Below are 10,588 nucleotides of genomic sequence, written 5' to 3'. Positions count from 1 at the left end.
TCTGTAAGAGTACATGTAATTCAAAGAGCCTCCAGAGATCACCTATATCTCCTATATACTTCTTGCTTTTTTTTTTTTTTTTTTTTTTTTTTTTTGTGGTACTGGGGATTGAACTCATGACCTCGTGCTTGCCAGGCAGGCACTTATGCCACTGAGCTAAATCCCCAGCCCAATATGTCTTGCTTTTAATAGCTCATGTATTAAATAAGGTTGCATTAAAGATAGTCACTATTTTCTCCTGACTCTTAACTCCTATCAATGCCCTTCCCTTGTCCACCTACATGTCCAAATTCTCCAGTAATGTCTCCATAAACAAGTCCTTGCCTTATAGGTGAGAGTCACATATATCATTTTTACCTCTGGCTGCCTTCTGAGATGCACTGAGATTTCTCCTTTCAATTTTCCTTAAAACTTTTTAGTTATTTTTCAGTTTATAAAAAGATATATATCATATAAATCTTTTGGGATTTTATCAAATGTGTTGGTAAGATTCAGGTATATTGTTGCATGCCATTATACTTCAATTGTTTTGGTTTCTGTACCATTCATTTGTCTAACAGTAGGCACCTGGGTAGTTTCTAGGTTTTTGCTATTATGAAAATGCTAGAAAAGTTTATTCTCGTTCATATTTTTTTTTCTACACCTCCCAACATCACACCCAGATATAAACCCATCAGTGAACTAATCTAATATCACACACCCATCACCCCATCACCTCCCAAAAGCCTCATGTATGAACACGTGTGGCTTTGGGGGACATTTTAGAAATAAACCATAACAATACCCTGGAAAGATTAAAATCATGAAAAACCAAATGAACAAACATCAGTCCTGGACAGCATTTCATTTTACTATACAAAATGTAGAAAGTCTTGATTATGAAAAAAATTTATCAGAACGACAACAATTTTCTTAGGAAGACATTTGTTGAAAGATACTTCTGCTCCAGTCATTGGCCATTTATCTTCTTAATAATCCTTGTCAAAGCTCCAGGGACATTATAACCCCTGATCTTTCCCATTCATCCCTGAGCTTTGCAGTCTAGATTTCGGTAGATTAGACAGTTCAGAATACAAAAAGTAAGAACAATACCCGTGAAAGCCAAGCTCAAAGACTAGTCCTTTTTTACTCAGGTACATTAGGAGTAGGAAAGATAAGAATTTCTGAAAGCATAACTTCTATTTACTTGGCTTTTTTGGTCTGCAGCTCCAGTGTAGAACCAAGTACTCCCCCACCTTTCTTCCACTCACAGATGTCTGTAAAGTTGCACGTACGACACTTCCAAGCCTCTTCCACATCAACCCCTTGAGGCTCTCGGTGGCCCATCCAATAGGCTATATAATGCTGTACCTTGTCTCTCACTGCCTTCTCCTCAAAGGCTACAATTTCTGTACCTAGCACAGTGGCAGTCTCTTGGTGGATATATTCAATCTTTAGGATATCAATAACTGGAAGGTCAGACAGTGTGAGAGACAAGAAGACCAGTTCTATGAGGTCACCCAAAGACTTCACAGAGAAGCCTTCCTGCTGGGCATGCCTCAGCACAGGAGGCCCCAGTGGTTTGTCTGGACACAATTTTGTATGGTGGATTAGGCTAGATGGGGTCACTTTCCCTTGCACCATGGCATCAAAGATATATTTGTATAAGCTTACTTGAAAACAGTCTTTCTTTTTCTGAGCATCCAGAGGAAGCAAAGGGCGCTTACGTGTCTTGAGTTCAGTCAGTTCCAGTTCTCCCTTGGTTGTATAGTGCAACTCATCAATCACACCAACAAGAAACACACCCTCCACTTCCCCAAACACTGGAAATTCTCTAATGCAGCCTTCTGATTGCAGGCTAGGAATCATTGTCAGTATATTTAGAAACTTAATTGCCCAAGCATCTTCTTTAGCAGTGATGGGGACAGTCACAAGGTCATGAAGTTCTAGTTCTCTAGCCAGATGGATGCTGGCACCAGTGTCCAAAACATCTGCCTTCTCAGGTGTCAAAAACCCAGGAAGCTCCTTCCCATATACCATTTGCAATTCACACCAGTTCTGAGTAGACAGATCAGTGACATTCAAATATTTTAGATGAAATCTTTCCATAGGTGACAAGACATCCAATCCTCTTTTCCAGTTTGGCAAGCACATAGGCTTGTCATCCTTCCCAGAGAGTTCAGAAGAAGGCCCAGGCTTGCTAAGTAAAGCACTTGATTCTTTGCCATCTTCCAGGTCCAAAATCTCTAGGAACTCTGAGTCACTCATGTCTGAGAACCCTGAGGCTTCTGCTGACACATTCTCTTCTTCCCCAGTCTCTGTCATCACACGGCTCTGGCTTAGGCAAGGAGGGCCCCGCATGACATATTAAAGAAATGCACTGTCCAGATAAAATACCCTCAAAATGTACTTTCTATTCTGAATGAGATAAAAAGAATCATGACAAATTAAATTCTTTAAAGAAGTCTATTTATGACTATTAGTAACGCCAAAGGTACACATTATAAGACTATTCCTTATGTCATCTGTATATGTTTGTGTGGCAGACTTTTCCCCTACCCCTCCAGTGTGGTGACTGCACCCAGGACATATGCTAGGCAAGCTCTTTCCCACTGAGCTATACCACTAGGCCTGGAGAATTCATTAAAACACTTTCATTCCTGGATCTGCCATTAACATATCATGTATGACTTTAAACAAATAACCTTGAGATTGCCTTTTTTGTTTCAAAAGTTTGACTTGGGGTATCATTTTATTGCTTTTAAGTGACTATAGATCTCCATAATTGTTGAAGCATGTCTGACAGTTTCCCATGGGCCACTTTTACAATTACTTTGATACACAGTCCTGGACCAGGAAAATAAATCTCAACAATAAAGACTATTCCTGAGAAAAATTTGGCCCACAATGACAATTTTTAAATGCAGTCTTCAGGAAGACAATAAGGCAAAATTCAAAGATCAACTATAGATAAACACAAACAAATCTACTCATATACAAATTAATGTAGGAAGTAACAAATGAGTTCATAGTGATGTAGAAATTAGTAGCTTTTCATACTTCAGATATACTAAGGACAGAGACAAGTTCGTAGGACAGGACAGGTTCTTGGTAGATCTTAACTTACCCTTACAGACTTTATAAATTGTCTTTATAAACACTATACAATTTGATGTTTTCCACTAAACTGGTGTTTCCCACTAACTTTATTTTCTCCCTCAACTACAGCTTAGCTTATAATGGAAAATATCTCTCTATATGCACTATTTTAAAAGCCTGAAACTTATTGCTATAAATAGTACTGAACATTTATTGTGCAGTTATTCTTAGTGATGGAAACTTAAAACAAAGAATCTACATGTTGCTATCTCATCACCCTAATGAGGAACAGGTACTTTTTTCTTTGTAAATTTTTACTATGAAAAATTTCCAACATACAGAGAAACCACAGAACAACACACATACATATAGATGCCATGCAGATTAACAACTGATTTTGTAATATTTTCTTCTTTGCATTTTTTTTGGCTAAAAGAGTATTATAACACTTTAAATCTAAACTCTTCAGCATCAATTCCCAAATGTTAGTCGCCTACATAACTGTAATAGTATTTAACAAAACTAATATTCCTAACACTACAGTCCATATCATATTACCCCAACTGTCCTAAACATGTTCTGGAGAGCTTTTCTTTATCCTAGGGAAAAAACAATGCTACGAGTTTTGCTTATATTCTATAAAGTTGCAACTTAACAGGATATTTCAACAGTAATAAAATACTGTATTGAAGACACATTTGCCTACATTTTTTGAGCTGTGAATGTTTTAAATTATGAGTTTCAAAATGAGTAACTTTATTTGGACTATGAAGTTCCTGAAAAATGGAGATGATGTCTACCCTCTATCAAGAAGTTCAAATAGTAATTAACATGTAAGCTCTGTGGTTTTTGTTGTTTTGTTTTGTTTTGTTTGGGAGGGGGCAGTATTAAGTCCATACAGATTAACCTTGAAAATACTGTATTTCAAATATCTAGATCTGGATCTCTAACATAGCAGCCACCAGCCACATGTGGTTACTTTAATTAAAATGAAATAAAATATAAAATTATTTTCTCAGTTGCACTAACCACATGGAGTCATTACTCAGTAGTTTCATCCTGCTTATGGATATCTTATAAGCCCCAGGTATAGCGTATTACCCTAGTCACTGAAAAGCCTACTGGACCAGCACTGACTTCACTATTTCATTGCACACATTTACATTCCAGAGAAAGAGTAAACTAGAAAAATGAGGACTCTCCACTTGTTTTGTGTACAACATTGAAAACAGGAAAGTTCTACAAAGGTTAAGTGAACCATCTTATGGAGAAGGTGCACAGGGCAAGGCCATTCGCTGTGACATTATTCATCTGTTAGAAAACATACATGAAGAATGGACAGTCTGGACTCAGATGATTTTACGTGATGCATGAACTAATATTCTTAGATAAACTTTCCAGTAACTATAGTTATAAGGTATCTCTCAAATGCTGAACTTAATAGATACTGCTCCTTAAGATATTTGACTTTTTTGAAAAAGTAAAAACAAATGAAAACAATATAGGCAGTCCATAGGTAGGGCAAAAATTGTTAGGTGGTAAGTCAGTGAGATGTTTGGAAAACACCAGCATACTGTAGTCTAAGATCCTACACCTGATCCTGAGTTAGGCTCAGCAGAATTCATGAGTATTCTACATGCTTTTTGAATAATCTTGGACAAGATTTTAACTTTTGAGGAGGTACTGACATATCTTTACAATGTAGTAGAGTGAACTGGGTACTCTTTCTAAGTCTAGTCAGTTACCCAACTGTTGAGTGATAAAACCACTCACCTGGGGCTTAGTTGATCACATTCTCACAGGGAATGGCAGAATACTAAGATGACAAAGTTAAGGGAGAAGAAAGAGGTTCTGATGATCACAAAGAACCCAGTTATCCACTTGAGACCCCGCTATAGTAAAACAGTGGCTTTGGTCCTTTCTCACTGGACCACTCCATTTTAATGTTGTATTTTGAACTCTGATGCACAGTGCATAGTTACCCACTACAGACACTAGATAACGCTACCTTCTCTCTTGAGGCACTTGCCCAAATTCTTCCTTTTTCCCACACCTTGGAAACAGTTAGTTGACCATATCCTGATTCCTGTAAAGAAAAGGGTTGAAAATTACCAAGTCCTCACAGGAACTCCGAGGTCGGATCCCTTTTCCAACTCCAGCCGCAGCCCAGAAGCTCCAGCCCACCTCTGGTCTTCTGTCTCGCTGAGGGGTTCCGTGCTGCCTGCAGACCTGCCACTTCCTCACTCTCCACGCAATTTGTGCGGTGCTGGCCAGACTCGCGGTCTCTACGGGTATTTGCTCTCCTGTGATTCCACGCCGGAGTCTGCCCTAAAGTGTACTAAACGGAATGAAAGTAAGAGACCAAGGCCTTGACAAAAACCCTTACCGAGCCGAGGATCTTCCAAACGATAAGGTCCGGAACCCAAGGGAAACTAACTGGCCTGCAAAGCAGACGATGGGACTTCAGCTGGGAAGCGGGACTGGAGGAAACCGAGAGGATGCACCCCGGGGCTCCGAAACGCACCGCTCAGCCCCTTTTCCCGTTCAACAGGCCTCCCCCAGCCTCGAGTGCTCTTCCAACGGCCTGACTCCCTTCTTGCTGGACAGAGAGCAGAAACAGAAGTTCCTTGGAGTCCGGTCTCGGCGCAAAATTGTCTGCGCCCAGCCCCAGCATGCTCCGCGGCTCTCGGGGGCCCGCCCCTTCCGGAGGCCTCCGCGGCGCGGCTCGGGCCGCGCCTGCCCTCGCTGGGGCGCGGGAGCCTGCGGCTGTCGCAACAGTGGGTTTCCACGAGCCCTCGGAGATCGGACAGACCTTCTAGTGTGGGGATATGTAAAGCTTAATTCCAGACGGAATATTGTCACCCGATCTAAAATCTCCCTCCCTATGGGAGTCTCTGGCTGCTGTCATCCCGGGCCTTTGCAAGTAAGCGCTGTGCCTTCTCTGTGCCATGCTTGGACTTCTTGCTCCTACTACCACCTTGCACCTTGTTTTTCCATATGAAAGAACAGCCACCAACTCATTTTTGAAAGGTGCTGGTACCAGCCTTATCAATGTATTTCTCTTATTTTGATCTTTTAAATCGTGAGATATAATAGTTATATTCTCGAATATGAAACAAAAGTAACTATAATTTTTCCACAGACACGTCATCCTTAGAGCAAACAGAACAGTGCCATACCTTTCCAGATGTGCCTTATAGGAGTGGTTCCTGTGAGAAAGGTTTGGGAAAAATTATACTGGGGAGGAGGTAGAAACATCCAGCTGGCATGGCCTACCAGTCAAGTAGTGTGACCAGGATCGAGCATTCTTTTTTTTTTACATGTTTGTCCTGTGTCTGCTCCATATCCAGGCAGCCTTCCTTCTCTTTTAACGCCAGTAGTTTCCAGGGTTGCTGCCTTCCAGATTTATATCCAATGGGAAAAAAGGAAATAATGTTTCTCTAATTGCTTAAAAGATACAGAAATGGCCCTGATTAGTGAAAAAGTTATGCACTTTTCTTAGCTATTCTAAGAAAAAAGAATTCTTAGCTATTCTAGAAAATAGAGCCAAAGCCGATGATTAAAGTGTTTTTTGTTTGTTTGTTTTTTTTTTTTTTTTTTTTTTTGTGGTACGAGGGATCGAACTCAGGACTTCACACTTGCTAGGCAGGCGCTTATGCTGCTGAGTTAAATCTCCAGCCCATGCTTTTTGTTTTTTAGCTTGGAAGACACAAACAAGAAAGTGAAAGTGAAGCAAGCAACAATGTGAAGCAAATCAGGGTAGTGTATTGTGTTGTTCATTGTCTTGCGTTGAGTCGCGAGTCTTCCACATTTTTTTGTTTGTGTACCAGGGATCAAACTCACAACCTTGTGCTTGTCAGGCAGGTGCTCACACTGCTGAGCTAAATCCCCACCCCTCTTCCACATTGATTTCATAGTAATTATCTAAAATTTATATCTCATGATTTACTTTCTGGCTTAAAATCCTATAAGGCCTTTATTTTAGCTTTATTTAATAAATTCAGTGATGAATTTAAGAGTTCAGCCAGGAGCAGTTCCAAAAGGCATAAATTTTAAGAAGTTTATGATGCACTATCCCCTGGTGACATATGGGAGGATGAATAGGTGCTATCTAAAAGAAATTGGGCAGAAGGGAAAATTACAGAGTTGATGGGGCTGGGGATTTAGCTCAGCAATATAAGCACCTGTCTTGCAAGCAGGCGGTCGTGAGTTCGATCCCCGGTACCAATAAAAATGAAAGACCAAAAAAAAAAAAAAAAAAATTTACAGTTAACCAAACCCCATGAAATAGTGTATAATACTGGGAGATGTTCATAAGACATGCCTGAGTGGGATTTAGGATCTTCTCTCAGAAAAATAAGCAATGCTACACACCAACTGTTCTGTATTTAAAAATATGACCTTCAAGTAAAAATAACACCATTGAGAGTTTTAAGCGGTATCTTAATTTCATCACTGGGGCCAAGTGCTCAGCACTTAGTTCGCAGTTATAGTCCCTGGCCACCTGGCTCCAAGGCAGGAAGAGCAGGTGGGTCTGGCAGAAGCAGCAAAGTGAAAAGGGAGGATCCAGGGAGGGAGACATACCCTCCCAGGTCACACTCTCAGAAACCTCCTGTACTTGCCCCCCTGCTTAACAGCACATTGAGCTCTGAACCAATGGTTTAATCATTTTCCAAAAGCCCCACCTCTGAATGAGTCCTTTAGGGGGACTCTGTAGCTCTAAACCATAACAAGCAGTAAAATAGTAAGATTAGATATTTAATTTAGAATAATCCATCCTACCAACAGTGGAAAGGATAGAATTAAGTACAGATTAGAAATCAAAAACTCAGGGCTGGGGATTTAGCTCAGCGGCATAAGCACCTGCCTTGCAAGCGTGTGGTCGTGAGTTCAATCCCCAGTACTGATAAAAACAAACCAACCAACAAACAAACAAAACCAAAAAGAAATCAAAAACTCAATTGGTAATCTATTTAAGCAGTTAGGATGTTGTAGGAATCTAAGGGTGGGTCTGGCTATGGAAATGGAGAGAGAGTAAGGTCTTGAGTATGTACGTGTTGACTGGGGGAGGAAATAGATGAGAGGGGTTTCAGTCAGGCAATTGGATCGATAGTAGTACAACTTTCTGAGTTAAGGAACACAGGTTTTATTGAAAAAGATTATAGTTTTTGACATGTTGAATTTTGAGGTGACTAATATCCAAGTGGCAATATCCACTGGGACGTTCAGTATGTTCTGGAAGATTTCTGAGATACATATGTAGATGTGTTGTGACATCAAACAAAATGTATAGCTAGAAAAGAGAATGTGATCAGCAGAAATGACTGGTAAGTAAACAGAATGAACAAACAGGTACTAGCAATAGGCCAAGCTAGTTCTGCAGCATTAACAGAAATTGCTCCTGCAGCAGCACAGTAGATGTTAGTAAATCCTCTTTTTAGAATGCCACATAGTGGCTATATTCAGCCAATTAAAGATGAATATAAAGCTGTGCTTGGAAAACTAGGCTGACAAATTTAGAGAAGCTCAAAAATGGACTCGGTTATGAGGATATGGACAATTTAAAGGGGTCTCCATTGCTTCAACTATAAAGTGAGAGGTTTAAATTAGGTGTTCTAGATTTTTTTCCAGTTCTAAAATCCTGATCCTTTGAACTGATAGGGAAGAATGGGTGAGTTTTGGAATTTTATGAACAATAATTCCTCCCGGAAACTGCATTTGTACCCTTCCAGCCACTACTCCAGCCACATGGTTCCCACACAAGTCGAGATCTCGGCTACAATTGATTTCTTTAGGGGTGGACACCTGACTTACCTTGGCCAGGTAAGAACCTTTCCCCAGGAATTTGAGATGAGTTGTGAGAAAGATGGCACATGTAAAATGGGGAGCTAACCATATCTGATTTGCATTGAGCTGTTATTTTAAAAAATGAGGCCTAGAATGAAGACAAAGCAGAGGTGAAGATGGAGAAATCTACATTTTCCAAAGTGCTTCAGGACCTGGCTCCAATCTTCTGGTGAGCATATATTACATCTCCTGAACTCAATGAATTACATCAAGATCCCTCTAATAACTCTTCCCTCTTCTGTGAGACTCAAAGTAGCCCCAGTTAAAAGTAACTCATTAATTTTTTGTGATTTGAAACCTAAAAGTACTAATGTAATGAACTTAGAGCTCATATGAGTAAAAGAAGATGAAATTGTAAGGTAGGGCTAGGTATAATGGAGGATTCTAAATCACGGTAGTTATGGGGAGCAAGCTGAAGATTCATTAACACTTTTGGAATCACTAAAATTTGGCATACATTTGTAATCCCAGCTACTCAGAAGGCTGGGGTGGAATTATAAATTTGGGATCAGGCTGAGCAATTTAGTGAGATCATGTCTTAGAAGGGCAGGGATACAACTAAGTAGTATGGTGATTGCCTAGTATGCACAAGATCTTGGGTTCAATCCAGGAAAACAAGTTATAAGACAGAAAAATTAAAAATTACTGTGGTCTTGACCCTGGTGCTCAGCTTTCACAGTAAGATCTATTAACTCATACTCATTGTCATGTCCCTCATCTCCATGCTGATTAATCATTCTGTAAAATACTATCTATGTATGATCAAGCAGTATCCTATGGTAAGCCTTCTCATTAAATCCCTGCCTCAAAGAGGTGGCAGTGAAGATCATATTCACTAAGGTAAGTGGATCAGCCTCACATCCATCAGACAGTCTCAGCCTCAAATGTCAAGAAGTGAAGCAACTGGTTTGGAAAAGTATCTCTTTCCCCAACTGAGACTTATTGGGCTCAACTACTCTTCAAGAAGATATCTCTGGCCAGGGATATAGCTCAGTGGCACAAGTGCCTGCCTGGCAAGTACGAGGCCCTGAATTCAGGTGTCAGTACAAAAACAATAACAAAAAAAGACAAGGTTTTTTTTCTACCTTCAAGGATGAGAGGCACTATTTCTGGAAAATGCAGCTCAGCTAGTACTTCTAGACTGTAGTGCTTAAGATGGGGTCTCTGATGGCTGACAGGGCTATTGGCCTGAGATGATTCAGTTCCTACAATTCTGTTATCTTGCTGGTGGAAATATAGATTAGTCCAAACCCTCTGAAGGTCAATTTATTAATATCATACAAATGCACATACATATTACTGCAGAAATTCCTATTCTGGGAATTAAAGCTATACTTGCATTTTTGAGAAATGAAAACATGTAAGTTATTGGTTGCAATATAGTATTTAAGAAAGTATAGATCCAAGTTAATTCAGTGACCTAGATAAAAACATCTATCCCGTGGAATGTGATGCAGCTATAAAGAATAGGCAAGTACTTTTATGTACTGAAGTAGAATGACCACAATAAAACTGATATGCAGATGTGTTAGTACAGGAGGCTGCTGTTTCTACTTAAGGCAAACTTGTGTATTATATTATTTTGGATGTAAGTAAAAAAAAAATCTAGAGAAGTACAAAAAGTTATTAAAAAAATGGATGCCTTTTAAGTAGAGGATTTTGT

At 39.8% G+C, this 10,588-nt stretch overlaps 2 protein-coding genes across 10 annotated transcripts in view; one reads left to right on the top strand and one right to left on the bottom strand.

The window, feature by feature from the left end:
* Positions 1-829: 829 nt before the first annotated feature.
* Exo5 (exonuclease 5) lies at positions 830-5,380 on the bottom strand. Of its 7 annotated transcripts, none has more exons than XM_013142675.2 (3): positions 5,263-5,374; positions 5,087-5,164; positions 830-2,317 (listed from the first exon to the last, which is right to left on the bottom strand). In XM_013142675.2, exon 3 carries the CDS (start codon positions 2,302-2,304, stop codon positions 1,183-1,185), a length of 1,122 nt encoding a protein of 373 aa, XP_012998129.2. In that variant the 5' UTR covers positions 2,305-2,317; positions 5,087-5,164; positions 5,263-5,374; the 3' UTR covers positions 830-1,182. The 7 variants fall into 7 exon arrangements, with proteins under 7 accessions (XP_012998129.2, XP_005000182.2, XP_012998121.2 ...); XM_005000125.3 differs by having other exon boundaries at positions 830-2,313; positions 5,263-5,364; XM_013142667.2 differs by having other exon boundaries at positions 830-2,359; positions 5,263-5,357.
* Positions 5,381-5,410: 30 nt separating this feature from the next.
* LOC101788068 (uncharacterized) overlaps positions 5,411-10,588 on the top strand; it is a 28,040-nt gene continuing 22,862 nt past the window's right edge. The window contains exons 1-4 of one of the 3 annotated variants that reach the window (XR_010043109.1): positions 5,411-6,001; positions 6,778-6,837; positions 8,811-8,901; positions 9,012-9,094. Coding sequence is in view for 1 of the 3 variants with exons in the window: in XM_063236179.1 (XP_063092249.1) it covers positions 5,426-6,001; positions 6,778-6,837 (636 nt within the window). In the remaining 2 variants the exon portion in view is untranslated. Of the gene's footprint in view, positions 6,002-6,777; positions 9,095-10,588 lie in introns of all 3 variants that reach the window. The other 2 variants (XR_010043108.1, XM_063236179.1) reach the window with 2 other exon arrangements.

The sequence above is a fragment of the Cavia porcellus genome, unplaced genomic scaffold, assembly GCF_034190915.1.
Source record: "Cavia porcellus strain 051 isolate PalLab524CR breed Dunkin Hartley unplaced genomic scaffold, mCavPor4.1 scaffold_25, whole genome shotgun sequence".
In the NCBI taxonomy this organism is placed as follows: domain Eukaryota; kingdom Metazoa; phylum Chordata; class Mammalia; order Rodentia; family Caviidae; genus Cavia; species Cavia porcellus.
This window is presented reverse-complemented; position numbering and strand designations above follow the sequence as displayed.